The 21,413-nt window shown below is 44.7% G+C and overlaps 1 protein-coding gene across 4 annotated transcripts in view; it reads right to left on the bottom strand.

The window, feature by feature from the left end:
* The window catches only part of GRB10 (growth factor receptor bound protein 10), a 155,449-nt gene that overhangs the window by 127,364 nt on the left and 6,672 nt on the right, over positions 1-21,413 (bottom strand). The window contains exon 1 of one of the 4 annotated variants that reach the window (XM_054991189.1): positions 9,242-9,264. The exons of the other annotated variants lie outside the window; for them this stretch is intronic. Coding sequence (XP_054847164.1) covers positions 9,242-9,250 — 9 coding nt within the window. The 5' untranslated portion in view covers positions 9,251-9,264. Of the gene's footprint in view, positions 1-9,241; positions 9,265-21,413 lie in introns of those variants that run through there. 4 annotated transcript variants of the gene reach the window in all.

The raw sequence follows: 21,413 nt of genomic DNA, 5'->3' as shown, positions 1-21,413 counted from the left end.
GAATTACTAAGAGTCCTTGAATAACAAAAGTGGCCGATCTCAAGTCATTAGCATTTATTGCTACATCCTTTGATGACCAATAGAACCACCAAGAGTTAAGAAAATTTTTCATTATTAGGACCATATAATTTTTTAATTAAGTGATCACTGTCAGGTCCTATTCTCATATCCTGCTAAAGTAAGACCCACCACCATGCATCAAGCTCAGAAATACAGAGGGAACCAATGAAGCCTTTTTAAAGATGATGTCACTCCTACATGCTCTAAACTGCTATATCTGCACCAACTGAAGATGGTCTTCAAGGGCAAAGTACATCACAGTAATCTAGGCTCAAAGTCAACTGAAGCCTGAAGACCTATTTTACGTCCCTATATAAAGGTTGGCTGAGTCTAAGAAAGGAGACAATTTCGGAACTAAACACAGCTGCAGAAAGGCATTATTTGTAGCTATGTTGACTTAATTTTCTAATGGTGGTGGTGGAGAGTGCCCTCAAGTCATAGATGACTTATGGCGAACCCTGGTAGAGTTTCCATGGCAAGAGACTATCAGAGGAGGTTTGTTATTGCCTGCCTCTACAACCCTGGACTTTGTTGGAGGTTTCCCATCCAATCACTAACCAAGGCTGACCGTGTTTAGCTTCTGAAATCTGACTAGATCAGGCTCACCTGGGCTATCGAGGTCAGGGCAAATTTTCTGATGAACCAGAAGCGAACAGAACTCCCCAACTCCTCAGAGAATCCATCAAAGCAAGCACCATTCTGCCCAGAAAGAAAAATACAATCCCACTCTAGAATATCAGTTTTACCAACCAGCACAGTGTCTCAGCTGGTTGCCCATAACATCTAAGGCATTGTGTGAGGAGACATACAGCTGCTTCTGATGGTAAATTGAAGAAATCACACCCGGCTAACTGCATATTGATGACACCACACTCGGAAGTTCAGAACAATGTCACTTCAGGGTCTGACAATGATCAAAAAGAAGAGAGAACGGAGCCCTGTGGACCTCCACAGGATAAGCTCCACACCGATTCACAGTCACCAGTGACAAATTTTGAACCCAGACACATGGAAGAGATTGAAATTAGCCTCTTAACCACAATTTGTGTCAAAGGCAACAGAAAGAATGCATCTGTTTCCTCTTTTCACCTGCATCCAGAGAAAAATAGTGCTTCTGTGTCCTGAAGAAAGATTGAAATTGGTCACAGATTAGGCTCACCATTTGCCCATCCATGACAGATAAACCACCACCCTCAAGAAAATGAAGAAGGGAAGAAAAAGTGGCCTTCACAGTGATGCTCTAGGAATTAGCCAAGGGAAATTCGACCTCATCAGATTTCCAGCTAAGACTGAATTATTGCCTCCATCAGAGACTTCAGAAAATTTCCATCAGAATAATTTTCAACAAGGAATGCCTACCTAACCCCCATGCCCCCAAAATATCCAACTAATCAAACAGGTCAGGCATCCAAATGACAGGAGATGGGCTTCGCAACTGCCACAATCCCATCAATATCAGCAAAAGAAACCAACTGGTGCAAATTTTGGGGTCCAAATTGGGGTCCAAGTCATAGCTGATCAGGGACCTTTTGTCAGCACTGAAGCGCAAGCTTAAGAACCAACAGTACAGGATGAATTCCAACGTCAAAGCAGAGAAGAGCATCGGAAGAGTATCGGTCTTCCAAGTCCTTAAGAGAGTTCTGGAAAACCAAACTAGATCCATGAGTCTCCAGAAGCAGCCCGTACCAGCCGGTCCCACACCCTTGAACTAGAAGACAGAAAATTTCACACCCACAAACAGGGCTTTTTTTCCGTCGGGAATGCGGTGGAACGGAGTTCTGGCGCCTCTTTAGAATGGTCACATGGCCGGTGGCCCCGCCCCCTGATCTCCACACAGAGGGGAGTTTAGATTGCAACGCCAGCAGCAATCTACACTCCCCTCTGTCTGGAGATCAGGGGGCGGGGCCACCGGCCATGTGACCATTTTCGCCGAGGGCAATTTAAACTTTTAAAAACTCCCTCCTTGTTCCAGCTGACCGAAAGTGACGTCATTGTGCAGTCTTGAGTTCCACCACTGAGTTCCACCACCTCTTTTCCCAGAAAAAAAGCCCTGCCCACACCCCAATTTTGTGCAGTTACTGCAAAAGAAACAAAAATCGTCACCTACACAAGCAGCACTGTCCCTAACTGACTTTCTGACCTCAGTATTCCTTACGCACTAGGATCACCTAAGTGACCAGCCAAAGGAACACTGCTCTTATTCCAGATCCATATGATTTACCCTTGGAGACATCAGCACAGAGCCAAACCATACCGGTTACACACATCATACTCAAAACGTGATCCCTGGTTGACTGGGAGAAAGGAGAAAACCCCTAACAAAATGGGGAGGGGGAGTATTTACACTAAAGCCGCAGCAGATACAGGAAATAATGCAAAAGCACATTTCTTCCCCACCCCCCCCATCAAAAGAGATCCTCAATAGTTAAAAGAATTTTTAGTAAATTAATTTCCCTTCCCTGAAAGTTTATTTCCAGATAAAACACAGAAGCACTTGTTACAGCTCTTGTCTTCATTATTTCGCATTTCCCCATTAGAAGCAATGCCAGCCCCAAGAAATAAAATAAGCATGCTGTTAATGTGCAGCACTAAAGTTGACCCTACCAACTAGTCAACTGAAGCCTGAAGACTTATTTTAGGGCCTTTAAACCACTAAATTCAGAGCCAGAACCACACCCAAAGTGCCTACATGCAACATAAAGCCAAATGAACCAACATCTATTTATAGGATCAAAAGTCTATATCCTTTTAGCCAAAATACCTCCAGTAGATTCTTCCCTTTGCAGAAGTATTCATATTTCCAGACAAGTCAAAGCACAATTTATTTGTTTGGAATTCCTTGCCAGCAGGCCTGGAATCTCTCTTCTACTCTGCAAGTCGCGCATCTGGAGATTCTTTAAATGTTTTTGATTTGGCACGCTTCTGTATGCCAGCTTCCATTCCCATTGAGTCACTGTACAGACAGGAATACCAGGATTACTTGCCTGAATGCAGGCAAGAACTTCAAGTGAGTCCATCCCAACACCAACATGCACACAGAACATAAAATGTCAGGTTGCACCTCGTTTCTCTTGCCTCTCGTTGGTCTTTAAGGTGCTAAAAAGCAGCGTTTTATTTGGGGGTGGGGGTACAGAACTATCCCCTCATGGGCAGTTTAGAGGGAATGTTGTATATATGCTTTGCCAAAAAAAGGTCCTTCAAACCTAGCTGGTCACAGTAGACATTGGCAAGTGATCCAACTCCGAACAAGAATGGCTGTTATATCTATGGCCAAAAGTCTTTTTTGGTTGCAGATGTACAGGACAGAGCATCCCTGCACATGAAATCGGAGAAGTGACCTTTGCTCCTGAATCATGGCTCTCGTGCAAATGTAAGTAGTTGCAAACTGGGCACGTAAGGCCAATACTAATTTTCCATTGTTCATGTAATGTGTACACAGTGGACTAAAACATTCCAGGACAGGCCAATAAATCTAGGGTATTGTGCGTTCTAGTCTTCTATAATCCTTCTAGTCTTTGTGGAGGACTGCATAATGACAAAACAGAGACATAACTTATCGGCTAACCACAGAGAAGACCAACAGAACAGCTCTTCTTGGATGCTTTCTGGAGAGGCACAAAAGCAGAGAGGCACTAATGCCGCTATGCGCCCCAGGAATGGGAGATAGCTCCCTCTCTTCGTGGAGTACGTAGTCGTTGATTTAGAGTACAGGGGAGGAAAGCACAAGCAATTTTTAGATCAAGTTAAAAGCGCACACCCAGTCTAATATTAATTGCTAATAACCTACTGATGGAAAAAATCTCAGAAGTTACAAAAAGTCCAGAGTAGCTTGGGAGGACTCGCCCCTCCCCAATCCTCAGCACTGAGCAAATGGCATCTTTGTAGCTTCGCCAGTGCTGTAGGAATAGATGCACCGACACTACTATTTGTGTTAGACAGAAATAATCTCACACAACCAGAGTAAGTTTCAGGGTGGGCAGCAGTGTTGGTCTGTAGTAGCATCATAGAATCACAGGGTTGGAAGGGAGCTCCTGGTCATCTAGTCCAACCCCCTGCACAATGCAGGAAATTCACAACTACCTCCACTCCTCACACACCCCGCTCCATGCCCAGAAGATGGCAAAACACTGTCAGGATCCCTAGCCAAACTGGCCTGGGGGAAATTGCTACCTGACCCCAAGGTGGCAATCAGCCTTAACCTGGGCATGTAAGAAGGGGCCACAGCAACTAAGCATTGATGTAACCCTTCCTGCCCTCCCTCTCATAATCTACCAAGGTTCACAGACTCAGCATTGCTGTCAGATGGCCATCTAGCCTCTGCTCAAAATAAAGGAGAGCCCACCACCTCCCGAGGAAGCCTGTTCCACTGAGGGGCCGCTCTGTCAGGAAGTTCTTTCTAGTGTTTAGCTGAAAACTCTTTTGATTTCATTTCAACCTGTTGGTTCTGGTCTGACCTGAGGCAGCGGAAAACAACTCCACGCCATCCTCTATATGACAGCCCTTCAAGCCCTTGAAGATGGTTATCATATCACCTCTCAGTCATCTCCTCTCCAGGCTAAACAGTCCGAGCTCCTTCAACTTTTCCTCAAAGGACTTGGTCTCCAGACCCCTGGAGCAAGAAGAGCCAGATTTGGGTCCAGTAGCACCTTAAAGAGCAACTAGAGTTCTACAGTAGGAGCTTTGGAGAGTCAGCGCTCATCTGACCAAGGCCGCTGTGACTCTCGAAAGCTCATGCCCTGGAAATCTAGTTGGTCTTTAAGATGTTACTGGACCCGAATCTGGGTCTTCAACCAGAATGGGAAGCCTTGTCCTGGGCTGAACACTGCAAACCTCCCATTCTTTGGAGCATGCTTTATATACAAAACAGGGAGATCTCTAAAGGCAATGTACTTCATTTCCCATAATAACAGAATGCTCACAAACTCCAGAATACTCCAGAATACCCCCACACACAGGGACAGCCCGCCATCAGGAAGCCCATTGTGCTTTTATGCAAAACATACAAATGAATCAGGCAAAACAAATGATCTACCAATGGTTACTAGCAGGGCTTTTTTTCAGCGGGAATGCAGTGGAACGGAGTTCTGGAACCTCTTGAAAATGGTCACATGGCCAGTGGCCCCGCCCCCGATCTCCAGACAGAGGGGAGCTTAGATTGCCCTCCACACAGCTCCGGTGGCACAGAGGGTAATCTAAACTCCCCTCTGTCTGGAGATCAGGAGGCGGGGGCACCAGCCATGTGACCCTTTTCGCCGAGGGCGATTTAAACTTTAAAAAACTCTCCCCTTGTTCCAGCTGACCCAAAGTGACATCATTGTGCAGTCCTGAGTTCCACCACCGAGCTTCACCACCTCTTTTCCCAGAAAAAAGGCCCTGGTTACTAGCCAAGAGGACTTTAAGTTCAGAGAGAGAAAGCCTCCAAAAACCAATGCTAGGAGTCAAACGAGGTGGTGGTGATGACTTGACCCCTAGGTCTTCTTAATGGCCCCCGCAGTAAGTGCTTGGCCACCGTGTGAGAAAGGATGCTGGGCTGGATGGACCATTGGTCTAATCCAACCAGGCTCTTTTTATGTTCCAATGATCGACAAACTCAGAACAGGGTCACACTTCATTCATCGTTCTAACCCATAGAATAGCTTAGAACAGAACACACACTAGCCGATAACTATTCTTAAGATTTCATCATGGAAGAATTTGGATAAACCTATCCCCACCCCCAACTACGGTGTGCTACATGCAGCATTTCAAATTCACAAAGCCTTAATATGCTTAACTGATTGTTTTACTTTCAGTTTAAATTATTGTTATACCATTTTACAGCAAAGGCTCTCCAAGCAGCTTTTTTTAAAAAAACCTTATAAACCTTCCTCCTCATTTTGGTTAGAAGAAAATTTGATCGTCTCTCATTTCCTGGCAAAAAGCATGCCTCCGCCTCCATTCCTCAGGCCAGCCTGCTGCATTAACCTCCCGGTCAGGCAAGACATCAAGTCTCAAAAATGCTTTTGGCTTCCTTCACACAGTGAATAGCCTTTCAAAAGGCACAGCGAAAGTGACAGAGGATGAAGTAACAGTTTGCACCCTTTTACAGAAGATTATATTCCATTGGAATTAGAAGAGTATTTTGGCAGCACCGAAAACGGCACACAACTGAAGAGCCAGTAATTTACTTACAGTTGTGGCGTTTTGCCTAGCCACCTACATTAAAGAAGAACTAATTTCCTGTTTTGACAGGGTGCCTCCGAATGGGGACTGGGCAGGAAATCTACCAAGCCCAAGGAATCTGTACTCGAATGGGAAGGGGCTCACATCTGCCATTCTTGTCCATGTGGGGAGGGGAACACCTCAAGCATCCAGTTATTAATTCTGCATCGAATGAAAGGTCTCTTCTCTTCTCCCTGGTTCAAAAACCTTTCACTGAATTCACCCATTTCATCACTGCCCTTTACACAGGGCCGTATTATTCATAAGGCTGACTAGGCCGAAGCCTAGGGGCCCCGCAGGCACTAGGGGCCCGTCAATTTTTTTTTTGCTAAGGCATACCCCCCACATAAATTACAAATAATCGATTCTTACATAGCCTCTATTAATAAGATAATTAACTGCTTCCTTATTGAAGTGAAACAAATTGTCTCTTATATTAAAACAATTATCCATAAATTATATTTTTAATAAATAATAAAAATTTTATTCACTTCAAAATATTACAGTACTGAACAATTATACCCCCAAAATGTACTTTCCTGAAGAGTTCTACTTGCGCAATAAAAATATTTAAAAATTGTGAATAGAATTCTTCAGGAGACCCTCAAAATGGGTATAGGGCTATGTACTGTGGCCTAGTACCTACCGTGCCAGGGTCAGGCTGTCAGCTGGAGTGGGGTAAAAAATTGAAGTGTCAGAGGGGGCCCAAAATACCTGACAGCCTAGCGGCCCAGCCATGGGTTAATACGGCCCTGCCTTTACAAAATTCGTAAGACCAGCCATGATGGATTGGACGAACAGCGTCTCTAACTCCAGGCAATTTTTCACAGTAGCTAACCAGATGGCCCTCGAGGGCCAACAAGCGCAGCAAGGCCACCGTCACTTTTCATTCTGATCACTGCTTACGGCCAGACTCCCCCATCTTGCGGAGTCCAGAGCACTTTGGGAATGTTAAGAAATTAGGCAGCACCGTCACAAAATGGCTACCACAGAGTCCAGCACGGTCACATAATGCCACAAGTTCTACAAAATACTGGGGTCCACCAAGCCAAAAATTCCACTTTACCACAGCAGGAGCTGTTCCTGAAAAGACTTTCCATGCAGACACAACACCACCACTTCCTATACCGAGGAGACAGAGGAAAAGCGGGATCGACTCTTTGTTTTGGAGAGGAGACGCTGTTGAGTTTGAGTTTTCAAAGAAGGGGGGGCACACACCCTGTTCCCAAGCCAGGAACTTACAGAAGTTTGTGCCTATGTCCAAGCAGAGGGGGCAGAGGAGGGATGAGCCTGCCCAGAATTAACTCAATGCTTTACTATTCACTCCATTGGCAGAGAACGGCTAGAAACTCCATTTTTTGCTCCATTCGAGACCTTCTGAATTTTATCCTCAAGGCTCAAACAAGCAAACACCAGGAAACTCAGCTGTGGGTACCATGGCATCTCCCCCTACCTCAAGATGCCACGGCAAGGAATCACTGGCAAATGAGACTCTGTCACGCACCTAAAGTAAGAGTCGTGTATCGTCCTGCAGTCTTTCATCCATCATGACTGGGCTAACCTGCTATTTAATATCACAACACCGCTGGGCCCAAATCACTAACAGTTATTCATAGCTTAAGTTAAGAAGAGCCAGTGTCAGAAAAGCTTCCCAGCCAGGGCACCTGGAGGTAGTTCTTACTCGTCACAAGGAGTCGGCAATCCTAAAAAGAATTACTCCAGTCGGAGCACACTGAAATCAATGGGCTTAGATTAGAGTAACTCTGTTTAGGATCACACCATAAATGGTGTGATCAATTGTCCATATAGCCACATGACAGGATTAAAGCGAGAAATGAAACCAGTTGGCAATGAAAGGAAGGCTACTGTTTTTCCTCACAGTTAGCCTCAAGTAAAAGAGGGGGCAGTCAGATTTGCATACAAGTTTATTCCTACCTATCCTACCAGAAAATATTCAAACCAGTTAAATATTTCTTCTATTTAACAGTCCCAAAATACTGATGCGCCTTCATGTTACTCAGATGCAATGTGTTACCTTCCGCTGAGATGAAGGGCCGTTTCAGTATAATTCCCCGAGAAGTGCTATTGTATCCACTGTATGGATCAAGTTGATTCAACTGCCCATATCCTTTTTAGCTGTCCTCATTACAATTTACTTTGCAACCAATATATTACTCCCCGGACTGAATGTCTATATCTCTCTGAACAACAAAAACTAAAGATCTTGCTGTCAGGCAAGATAAAAAAATATAGCTAGATATCATGTACATTTTATCTACAGAGTGACAAATTACTTATAAAATACTTGACGTATGGCTTGTAGGCTGTTAAGTTACAGGTAAAGGAAAGGGCAGCATACAAGTTGCAGTTACGTACAGCAATAAAAACCTTGTGTATATAACTTTTTTTAAAGAGGTTGCTTGTCTTACTTTCAGGGCCATCTTCTTTTCAGGTAAATCTGCTATACCAGCTCATGCTTAAGGAAGAAAAGATGCATGCATTTTGGACAGGCCCAAGTACAGATAGGGCTGTCAATGCTGAAGATAGGGCTGTATTTCATGTGAGGGGTTTTTTCCCAGCACTCTCCAACATTTCCAACTTTTCATTCTGTTACAGCTTAAGACCTCTCTGAGGGAAAAAAAAAACCCTCCCCCAAATTTTTCTGGGCCTTCATCTCTGGCCGATTCCACACTACCTTAGCTCCCGCTTTTCTTGTGCAATGATTGCTCCATCTGTTATTGCGCGTTCTTCGCTTGTTTGTCCACATCACCCTTTGAATAGCGCTTCTCCTGCACAATCCATTGATCACATCCCCTTTCAAAAAGACGGGGAAAGGGGCGGGAAAAACCCAAACGGCCCCTCGGTTTTGTTTTTTTTTAAAGGACAAATTGACGCTATATCGACGAGTAAGCATCCTGGTTCAATGGTACAACGACACCATTAATACAATATATTTTTAAAAATCACCCGAGACACTTACGATGAGCATTCAGAACATCACAGCCTGCATGCTGGTTGAAATCATCCGGGAATGGGTGAGCGGTCACGATCACCTACAGCAGCATCCCACAGCAGAGCTTCATTTTGTCTTTGGAAAATTGACATCTGTGCCTAACTCGTCGGCACAGTCCGTGTCGGGGCGTAACATGAGCCATGATTTCAGTATCATGTGGACCCCCCCCATATATAAATTGAATTAACATATGAAATTGTTCCTCTGATATTTGAGGTCTGCCCGCTTTTTTAAAATGAGATTAATATGATGAGATGTCGCCATATCGACACGGTACTCTTTTATTTTTTAAAAAAAGGGGTGGGGACAAAGGCGGAGAATTACTCCTTAATTGGGAGGCGGGTCAAGAGAGGCTCGGAATTCAACGGAGGGCAGTTATTCATCAAAAGATAACTTAGTGATACTTTAGGATGGTAACAGTTAGTCACCTCAAAAATGAAAAATGCTCTGAGCATTCGAGAAACATACAAACTAGAGAGGTCGAGGAGTCGGGATACAGCATTTGCTGTAGGGCAGAAGGGCCTTTGTGTTATCCAAAACATGCTTTGTACATAGGGCTGTCAACTCTGGGTTGTGAAATTCCTGGAGATTTGGTGGGAGGGAGGGGCTGGGGAGGGCAAGGACCTCAACAGGGTATAATGCCACAGAGTCTGTCCTCCAAAGCAGCCATTTTTCTCCAAGAAAAAAAATGGGATCCCTGTTGTCTGGAGATCAGTTATAATTCTGGGAGATCTACAGGCTGCACTTGGAAGCTGGTGCCCTGTTTGTACAGCATTTGGGAAGGCTGAGACCTGAACACATTTTGTGCTTAGCACAAATAATGCTTGCGGGGGGGGGGGGGGACACAACACTGGAAAGAGCACAGATGAGTCACTCAAGCAGAGGACCTCTTCGCAGGGTGCTTTGTTCTCCTTGCCACGGTACCCTTAAGACTTCCGCCTGAAGTTTCCCTTGACATTTATTTATTTTAAACAGACTAAAAGTGACAATTGGCTCCAGTTTCAAAGACAAAGCCACGCAAAAACTTTGACTCCTCTGCTCACACAAGTGGCAAACATGCAGGGCTTTTTTTCTGGGAAAAGAGGTGGTGGAACTCAGGGGGTTGCCCTCGGAGAAAACGGTCACAGGGCTGGTGGCCCCGCCCCCTGATCTCCAGACAGAGGGGAGCTTAGATTGCCCTCTGTGCTGGCGGTGGCACGGAGGGCAATCTAAACTCCCCTCTGTCTGGCGATCAGGAGGCGGGGCCACCAGCCCTGTGACCGTTTTCAAGAGGTTCCGGAACTCCGTTCCACCACGTTCCAGCTGAAAAAAAGCCCTGCAAACATGTATTAGAGGAATACGCTGCTGCCTGCAGTATGAAATGTTACGGCCTACCTTTACGTCTTTGAGGAAGTCTTGTGCCAATAATGTGGATGTTTACAGCCCACTGAACCTTGGCACTCCAAAAGCTGCTTCTAAAGGGCTTGCTGAGAACTCATATACATGCACATTTCAGTAAACTGAAGCCCAAAGTGTGTATGGAACCCTTTAGTAGTAAGTTTTGACCTTCACCATCCCTCCCCCGTACACATTTTTCTTTAGTTCTTCAAAGTGGGATGTTTCATTGAAACCCTAAACCTAGGTTACAAGTAAATGCCTCAACAATCTTCCAGAGTTGCCGTGTGTATATGGTTAAATGCAGATCAGAATACTGTGGGAAGGGGGGAAAAAGGCATTTGAAACCAAGTTGCTTTAGCCTGAACACAAGCAAGTCACACTGAGAGATCTCTGTCTTTTGGTGCTACACCTCTGAAGATGCCAGCCACAGCTGCTGGCGAAACGTCAGGAACTACAATGCCAAGACCACGGCGATACAGCCCGGAAAATCCACAACAACCAACAAGCAAGTCATGCTCGGTTCACAAACTTCTCTGAGTTCTTTCTGGACGGGGAGGGGAAGGTAGCCATGAGAAAATGACATTAGAGAATTCTTGCATATCAGTACAAGGAATGCACCCGTCGCATCAATGAAGTCATTCAAAGTCATCAAGTTACAGAACTAAAATAGAAGTTACCAGAAGTGATCTGGCATTTAATCGTTTCTACATGTACGCCCCCAACATTTTTTAGGTGTTACATGTGTTATCTACACCACTGGACAGAAAACCACACAACACTCATTACATAGTATACACCAGATCCAGGAAGCTTTTCCGTTCAGATCAAAATAGAAGGTATTTATGACGGCAGCATAAAGCCTTTGGAGTAATATGGCAGGGGCGGTCAAGAGTGCTGGCCCTCTTAGTAGAACACAACCATCGTCAGAAGTAAAAGAGCCACAAGAAATGCATGAGCTTTACGTTCACTTTTCCACTGCCACCTTATAAAAATATTAAGCTCCCAGGATACTATTTCCAAGGCGTGAAAAGGCTAAAAGTGGGCAAAACTCTTTGCCTTCTAGCATCGCTTTTCCTCCTCTCCCGTTAAGATTTTGTACTATGAATAATTGAATTAAAAAATTCAAGATTTGGACACTGCTTCCACAGAAGGTTTTCACCTGTTTCTTCAATTGTCCCCATCTCCATTCTTGGGGAACCTAAGGAAGCCAAGTACGGTGCCCCCATTGGCCATGCCCTGACGAGGTTTAAATCCACCTCCTCCACAAAATTCCTTATCAACCTCCCTTTCCAAGTCTCTCTCAGCCAGGAAATACATTCCCATCATTCCAGCAAGGCAGCTGCAGCTCTGCTCAAGCCTGCCCAACCACGTTCTGGTTGAAGCATCTCCACTGCCCCAGTGATGGCTATAAAGAAGAATACAATTATGAATGCTAACTAAACAACAAATAAGAAATAGAGCACAATATAGAGTATTTAATAAATTAATTTACACCAAACTGTGTCCAATTCTTTGTGTGCAAACCAATTGCCCATAGTGGTAAGCAATTAAGGCAACACACGAGCAATAACACTGTTACATACAAAACTGCCACATATAGAGCCGTGAACATAAAGCACTAGTGCATAACCCCGTTCAATCACCATACACATCTGATTTTTGGGCTCCACTTATCGGCTGTGGAATGACTTCCAACAAACTTTGGACTATAATTTGAGCTATGATATGGAACCGTATATGATTTGATGTGAATTATACCTTCAATTGTTCAAAGTTTGGAATTGTGTTGTGTGACATTGGTGGGATTAGTGCAATATTTCATTATTTATTGTATTCATTGTATGCATGGTACTGTATGTCATAGGACACAATTTGGTGTAAATTAATTTATTATTAATACTTTTTATTGTATTCTATTTCTGATTTGTTGTTTAGCTAGCATTCATGATTGGATTCTTCTTTGTTACCCCCGGTGAAGGCTACGGCAGTCCCCATCGCTGACTTGCTGTTCGACACCCATTTCAGGAGCTTTCTGCAAGATGTAACTGAACTCTAGATGAATAACATGAAGACCACGAGCCACAGCTTGGCCGTGCCTGCACTCAAGCTGCTGACAAGGATTCCTTTTCAGTTTGTGCAGGCAGCTAGAGATCAGCTGCAGGCTCTAAAGAATTAGCAGAGAAGTATTTTGTGCTTTTAGGTAAATGTATAATTTCCCACCTGTTGGTATCCTACCATCAGAATACAAGAAAAAACACTCAGTCCAAACTCTGAAACAGCATAAACATTTCCAGGTTCATGTATCAATTATCTCCGGCAAAGGGAGCCGGAGCTGTTAAAAAGCACAGAAGCCCAAGGGGGGGGGGGGGAGAGAGTATCATCTAGAAATATATTACAAAATCTCCTGGGTGCGCCCTACTATGAATCCTGCTTGAGTGTCTACACTGACATTCATCAAAACATTGATGTATGTGTTTTCCCAATGTCTATTTCCACACAATGCATTAAAAGATGCTCCTTCAAATATGAAGTGCTATTAGCTTGTGCAGCAAAGCCTAATTTACACATTACCAGCGGGGTGGCCACCATCTTAGAGGTCACTCTAGGGATGCCAGCCCTTGAGAGGTGGACTTCAGGGAAGTAATTTCCTATTTTGAAACAGGAAGCAACTTCAGTGTTATTTTTCTCCCTTTTTTTGCTCCTGCCACTCCACTGACCAAGAACGGGGGATTAGGTGTATCCAGGGCTTTTTTTCAGCTGGAACGTGGTAGAACGGAGTTCCAACACCTCTTGAAAATGGTCACATGGCCAGTGGCCCCGCCCCTTGATCTCCAGACAGTTGGGCACAGAGGGCAATCTAAACTCCCCTCTGTCTGGAGATCAGGGGGCGGGGCCACTGGCCATGTGACCATTTTCAACAGGTGCCGGAACTCTGTTCCACTGCGTTCCTGCTGAAAAAAAGCCCTGCCTTTAGGCAAGCCATCTCCTCAGGCATCTCTGCAAAAACGGGAATATTCCTAACAGGGACAATTAGAGACATTTTATATATACTTCAAGCGTTTTGAATATACAAAATGCTAAACACACACCAAGTAGTACTATTTGCTGTCAAGTCTACTACTATTCTATGTTCACAGATTCAGAGGAGTTAGCCTTGTTAGTCTGTAGTTCCATAATAGTAAAGAGTCCAGTAGCACCATTAAGACTAACCAACTTTGTTGTAACAAACTTTCGAGAACCACAACTCTCTTCGTCAGAAGAGAACTGTGGTTCTTGAAAGCTTGCTACAACAAAGTTGGTTAGTCTTAATATTCTATGTGACATTGTAATGTGTAATGTCTGCAAACATCAGAAACAAAGTGTAATTTCTGCAAAGCATAGTAATAAATGTTTTGCTCACTTGCCAGAACCAGGATTCCACTTTACTTCCACCCTACGATGTTTCCTCATACAGTCAAGAGACCTGCATTACTAGCTACGAAGAGACTGCAACACTATTTATGTACCTCAGTTCACAGGTCCCTTCATTTGACTTCTTGATGCTCCTTCCACCCTTTGCCTTCTAGGAATTTTGCAAATCGAGACAAAGACGTGAAGAAAACCATCCAATATCTGAAATCGTTTATGAAAAGTTCTGAGCTAAGGCAGAGAGGGCTGCTAAATAGACAGAGATATAATTAGGAGAAAATGTTTATTTGCATTGTGTTTAATACCCATCTGCTCTTTCAGATTATAGGCCCGGGAGCTTGCGCGTTATTCTCTCCTAACTGGGCCCTGGTCTAAAATAGATGTGTTATTTTTAGCAGGGTACTTAAGTATCTCAACTACAGCCTGAACAGCAAAAATCCAGCATATGTTCCTTGCCCATTCCAGGGAAAAAGTTCCAGCATTGAACATGTATGTCCCTGCTATGTTATCTAGACTAAAATTCTTTAAGCATAGCTTTAAAAAAAGTAAACTCTGTTCAGAAAATCCAAGCCAGAAATCAGGTGCTGTCGAGAGGGAAATACTCAAACATGTTGACAGGGCTAGTCTGAACTGGGGGGAAGAGGGGGGTGCAGAATGCTCATTTCAAACCTCTAATGCTTTTTCCAAAACCACACTGAGCATTCCCTCCTGCTTTTAAGAACATACAACGCTCTGAAAATTGTAGCCTTCTGAAGGGGAGAAAAAAAAGGGCTGTTAGTTTAAAAGGGCAGAGGTTCTTGGCAGACCACTCTGATATTTGTTGATATGAGGTTGTACTTATTGTTATGGATGCAAAGAGGTGGTTCTGTGAAAGAGAACATGAAGCAAGAGGGGGGGCGCTTTTTGTTCAAAAAGTGTTACCCTTCCGTACTCAGCCAAAAAGCTTTCCTTGACTTGAAATAGGGTTTGCCACCGGCAAGCCGCATGGGTGAATTTAGAAAAAGGGGCATTGATTGCATATAAAACACAAAGTTATGCTTGGGGGGGAGGCTCTTATTAAGAATTACTCCCTTGGTTTATAATCTGAATCAATACCAATGATTTCAACATTTCCCTTTGTCAAATAGACTCTTTAGCCCGACTCTTCTACCCGAACAGTGGGCTTAAATCTGAGCCCCTTGCCCTATTCAAGGATGGTCACCTGGATCTCACTTTATTTTGTACACTGTAGCCAGTGAACCGCAACAGAATGCCAGAATACCAGAGGACAGCACCAGCTAAAGCATTTCCCGGTGCCCATGTCCCCCCCCCCCCAAGCAAAAAGCGAATCCTGAATTTGCTGCACCACAGTCGAGGAGGTGATGCTTCGGAGGAATCCGAGAGGCATCACCTTTGTATCTTCAGCAAGCACCCAGCTGCTTCCCTCAGGGCTGTGGAAGAAGCTAGCAGGCGGAGACAAACTACAGGGTTCTGGGTGAAGCCTCAAGCACTGCCCCAACACAATGATATCACTTCCAGTTTCGCACTAGCAGTGACATTGCATGTTGCTGCAGCTCTGCACCCACCCCCACCAGGCCAGGGTATCTCCAGCTATAGGCCCCCTAGTTGCCATCCTTCCAGCATTTCGTGACCGGTCCAGTATCCCATAGCAGCCAATTTGTGGTGGTGTCCACGAACTGTTCTAAACAAATATTGTGTAAGTGATCTCTGTAATAGCAACAACAACAACATTTGACTTCTATACCACCCTTCAGGACAACTTAACACCCACTCAGAGTGGTTTACAAAGTGTGTTATTATTATAACACATGACAATCACCCTGGGAGGTGGGTGGGGCCGAGAGAGCTCTGAGAGAGCTGTGACTGACCCAAGGTCACCCAGCTGGCTTCTAGCAGAGGAGAGAGGAATCAAACCCTGTTCTCTAGATTAGAGTACTTAACCGCTCTTAACCACATCAAACTGGTAGCGTGAAGATTCTGGCAGAATCCCAGACTCCACCTGGAATTGATAACTCTGAGCTTAGGCAGTCTAGAACAAAGGAAACATACAGAATGCCTTGGTTGTTGCGGATTTTCCGGGCTGTATAGCCGTGGTCTTGGCAATGCCAAGACCACGGCTATACAGCCCGGAAAATCCACAACAACCATCGCTCTCCAGCTGTGAAAGCCTTCGACAATACAGAATGCCTTCTTCTGCATCTCCATCAAAAAGCTCAGGATCTGAGAAGACCATTTTCAACTGCCACCACCATGTATGGTGAGACAAAAAAACACCCCCAGACCTTCAGCAATGGCCACTTCCTCATGGACTTCCCTACCAAAGGAGGCCTTCCAAGCATGTTGCTACTTAAGGCCTTTCTGTTCGGGCAGGCATTTAACTGCCACTAGCATCTCCAGTGCTATACGAGGCCATAACACTGGATCATGAAGCGTGTTGTAATTGAGCTGTATTTTTATTGGATCTTCTTATATTGGACTGCACTTGGGGCAGAAGTTCCTTGCTTCCAGGGCTTTTTTCTGGGAAAAGAGGTGGTGGAACTCAGTGGGTTGCCAGTACAGGGGACAACTCTTGGTGGGAGGTAGTGACCCTGGTACCACATGGGCATGTGCAAAGTGCACGCATGCTCCCAGGGCCAATGACGTCACTTTGGGTCAGCTGGAACAAGGGGGAGTTGTTTAAAGTTTAAATCACTCATGGCGAAAATGGTCACATGGCTGGTGGCCCCGCCCCTGATCTCCAGACAGAGGGGAGTTTAGATTGCCCTCCACGCCGCTGGATTGCCCTCCACCTCTGCTGGAGCGGCACGGAGGGCAATCTAAACTCCCCTCTGTCTGGAGATCAGGGGGCGGGGCCACCAGCCATGTGACCATTTTCTCCGAGGGAAACCCACTGAGTTCCACCACCTCTTTTCCCAGAAAAAAAGCCCTGTTAACAACCCTTCTACCAAGGCCAGTCATAGTACAAGGGGAAATATCAGCCTGTTTAAGATCTCGTGAAAGTTCAAATTACAGGAAAAGAAAATGGCAACTTGAAATGTTTGCCTGTATCCTGCCACTCAGCTCAAAACGAATGTGAAGGCTTTCTTGGCTGAGTGGGATAGAAGATCGCAAGCTATTAACATCACAAAAAACTTCACTCATAGCTTCTTGCTGTGATGGAACCGGGCTACACAACAACCCTGCAGGCTCCTCCCACTCTTGTTTTAGCTCCTGTTGATACATGCCTCTCATTCTTGCTGCATCACACTTGAGAATGCTGAGCCTTATCCTTCTAGTGTGCAATTGTTTTTTATAATTATTATTATGGCTATGAAGCTTAATAGAACAGTAAAGGAGCAAGACAGAATCGCAAACACAACCCTCTGCTATCTAGAACGTAACCGTTTCCCATCTTACTACCAGCATTCCCATTCAGTGGGCACTGTCTGCATTAATAAATCCACAGTGAAAACAGTGAAACACTCAAGTGTTCCTTTCCTTCAAGGCTTAGCGCCGTTTTAAAGAAATCAAGGTCAGTTGACTTGCATTAGCAGGCCAGGGAATTCTTCTGCTAGAACCCGTCCTTTGGGTCTCACTACTGATGACAGAGCAGAGAGCAAGGAAACCAGGTGGGCAGCCCAAGCTGGGGCCCGTCAAGAACTAGCGCTAGGAGAAGGTCAACAAGTTGTTCTTCGGCATCAGACGAAGAATCTCCTATCTTCACACACCGCATTGGGACGGACTTGCTCCATCCACATTACAAGAAAGAGAACATGAAGCAGCAGAGAGACATTTCCAGAGGCCGTTTTGATTGGTCACTGTACAACAAAAAGTAATGTGGACCAGAATTCAGATGTGGATACAGAAGAGTCAGGAGTAATATATTTGCTGCTGGATGGGTAGCCCCTGAAATGGCTTCTATGTTCTCCTGTAGTCATAAGTGTGTGTGTGTTTTTGCCGCAATATATCACTCAGCTTTCCACCAAGTCCGACAGCTTCTTGCACACAGAGCTTAAATAAAAAGCAAAACTTTTGGCAAAGAAGTTCACTTGGGAACGTTCACATCTGGTTCCACATAAAATTAGGGTCCAGAATTTTTTTGTTGAAAGGGTTCCTGAGATTTGTTACTATTAAAGGCAAAGCCAAACACAACCTACTAAATTATCGTAATGAACTAATTTTGCAATAAAGATTTTTCAGAGAAAAACCAGGATGATGCAAAGATTAAATGCAAAGAGAAGGAAAAGGAAAAGCTAAAGGGTTTGGGACAATCTGCCGTAGCCTCAAGGTTCTTCCCTGTACTACCATCATTTTGGTGGGTGTGGGTGTGTCGTAGTTGTTTTTAAATTAAAATCCAGTTGTTAGCAAGCAGCAGGCTGTTCTTCCTAGCCACGGCCTCTCATTATATAGACCAATGGTCTTATTTAGTAGAGGGCAGAAGGTTTTAATGATTCAAGGCAGTCAAGGAACCTGAGATCTGTCATTTTCAATACATTAAATGAACATTTCCATCCATCCTTGCAAAAGGGGACCCTTTCAACAGCACCCTGACCACAATGGAATCAGATGTCTAAGAATAGCTTCTGAGCGGCTGGGAGCCACATGATCAGCCAATATGTTTGGGTCATCTAAACTTTACCCTAGCTGCAAGGGAACGGTGCACAGAAACCTGGCTCCCACGTGGTTATGCAATATTTAAGGAGCCTCAAAACACTGGCAAGGCAAGAAGCCAGATGACCTCAAGTGAGCAGTAACCCAGCCTCTGTTTATATTACACAGACTCTGAATCACCAGCTAGTTATGGTCCATGCTGTACCTTGCCAGGAAGAGAGAGAGGACAGGTTGTTAACAAATTCGTCTCTTGGGCGATTCAGAAATCTTGATGGACAAAGGACCAACAGTACTGGAGACCTTGGCTAGCTACCATGTCAAGGGAAGTCACAACATAGCACCCTGTGTTGATGAATCCAGAGAAATTCCCAATAGCAGGAATCTCCTCAAGGAATAAGGCCGGTGCCCTTGTTGAAGGCTTGATTGATCTGTAGAATAAGAAATAGCCCAAGCAATTAATATGATGGCTCCCAAATGCCTTCATCCACCCCTGCAAAAGCATTTTTGGCACATCTGCTTATGAGGCCCTTAGGACAACCAGGAAGATAGAAAACTAGAACATCTGGAGGACAGTTCAAAGTCAAGATGACTGAACACAAGTGAAAGGACATCTTCTGCCTGCTCTCTGTTAGTGATGGCAGCAACCTGCATGTATTGTCCCCCCATCACTGTGTGTCTGCTGCGTCACCAGGCTGAAAGCCAAACTAGACAAGACGAATTACACGAGTCTATGCGAGTGGCCAGATTAGTTTTTTCCCCTACCTTTCCTGTGTCTCTTTTACCCCCGATCAGGGCTTTTTTCTGGGAAAAGAGATGGTGGAACTCAGGACCGCACAATGACGTCACTTTCAGTCAGCTGGAACAAGGGGGGAGTTTTTAAAAGTTTAAATCACCCTCGGCAAAAATGATCACATGGCCGGTGGCCCCGCCCCCTGTTCTCCAGACAGAGGGGAGTGTAGATCACCCTCCGTGCAGCGGGCGATCTAAACTCCCCTCTGTCTGGAGATCAGGGGGCGGGGCCACTGGCCATGTGACCATTTTCATGAGGTGCCAGAACTCTGTTCCACTGTGTTCCAGCTGAAAATAAGCCCTGCCCCCGATGAACTCATGTCCACGGCTCTGTTCTGTGCACATGTCAGCAAAAAAGCAGTTTACGTTGGCAAGTGTCCATGGACCATATCATTGAGTCGCCGTTGCAGAGTGGTGATTCTGTTTTGCTTCCGCTTCCCTCTTCCTGCATAGAAATGCAATAGGGGACAGGGGACGGTTTAAGTATGCACAAACTGGCGGTGCATGATGGGATACCATTTCTGCGTCTCGAAGGAGCACAGAAGAAACCTGTGCCGGCATGTACACAGGATCAAGCACAGTCTGGCCACACTGGCGAGTGTACAGGAAAGCAACGGGGAGACACGTATAAGTCCGTTCGCATGTCGTCCACGTGTCATTCGTATTGTGTAGTTCAGCTCTGAGCTACTCCAGGTCACAGAAGGCAATCTTTACATACTCCACGATTCTGTCAACTCAGAGAACAGAGGCTCAATATAACTTTGGAGATAAAAATCACTCATGTCCATCATGACTTAGACACCACTAGTTTAACTGTCCAATCTCAAAACATCATCTGAATTTAATTTTGGCCACATTTGCTTGGATGAGTTTCTGTTGGCAAGAAAAAAGACAAAGAGTTGCTTGGAACTACTGAACTCCAATGGTTGAGATCCTAGATTTGGCAGACTGGTTCAAGGAGATGATGCTGGAATGACATCTTTGGAATGACTCCATGACATCTTTGCAACGAACATTCAAACTTTACTTCTTCTTAACAGTCACAATAGCTGGTGGATATTCTGAATGAGGATTTAGAAATAATGAGATAGATGAGGAACGGTAAACTGAAGATTTAATCAAGACAACTGAGGTGCTGTTGATCAACAAAGTAGCTCACAGGGTGGATTCAGATCAAATTGGTAATTTCCACCTATTGCCCTTTTCGTTGCAGATTTCTCCCATGTCATTTCTCAGGGTCCCCTTTTTCCCAGGAAATAGGTGATCAGTGGTCTAGAGTGAGACGAGGGAAGGAAGTCCCACTCCACTGATGGAAAATGTAGTCGGAATCCCAACCCAAAGAGTCAGACTGTTTAGATTAAGGGTTGCATTCCACTTAAAGTTGCCAGTTCATAGCGTGGAAGTCTTATTAAAGACATGTTTAAAAAAGGAGGATGGAGTCTTCTCTGTGGCGTGTCATACATATGCCAAATTTTAGCTGGAGCACCAGCTACCATTTTTCCCTTGTTATCTGTGATGTGTGATGCACATGAATGCTTTAAGGACTGTCCGGAAATGTCAATGAGTGCAGAAAATGGCAGGGGAATTATTAACTGGGATCCTGGGCACACATTCTGCCATTTTGTTTCCAAGCAAAATTAAGGTGCTAGTTCTTACCTTTGAAGCTCTAAATGACCTAGTACCACCTGAGGATATAAAGATGAGACAGAGGAGCTTCTCCACATTATATACAGGTAAACAGCCATTGGTTGTGGGTTTTCCAGAAAAATTAAAATGAAAAATGTGACCCGCATCTCTGGCCACAGAAGGAACTTGTGCTTTATTAGCATGGTTCAAAAACAGATTCTTGCGTCATCTTGGCAGGTCTCTGTAAGGACAGCCTACTCCCTTATCATCAAGTGGTTGGCAATCCAGGGCCTACTTGGTGATGACACCAAAACTCCAGAACTCTTTCCCCGGGAAGATTCATCTGTCC

This window comes from Eublepharis macularius, chromosome 11 (assembly GCF_028583425.1).
Source record: "Eublepharis macularius isolate TG4126 chromosome 11, MPM_Emac_v1.0, whole genome shotgun sequence".
In the NCBI taxonomy this organism is placed as follows: domain Eukaryota; kingdom Metazoa; phylum Chordata; class Lepidosauria; order Squamata; family Eublepharidae; genus Eublepharis; species Eublepharis macularius.
The sequence above is the reverse complement of the archived record's forward strand: the minus strand, read 5'-3'. Positions and strand labels throughout refer to the sequence as shown.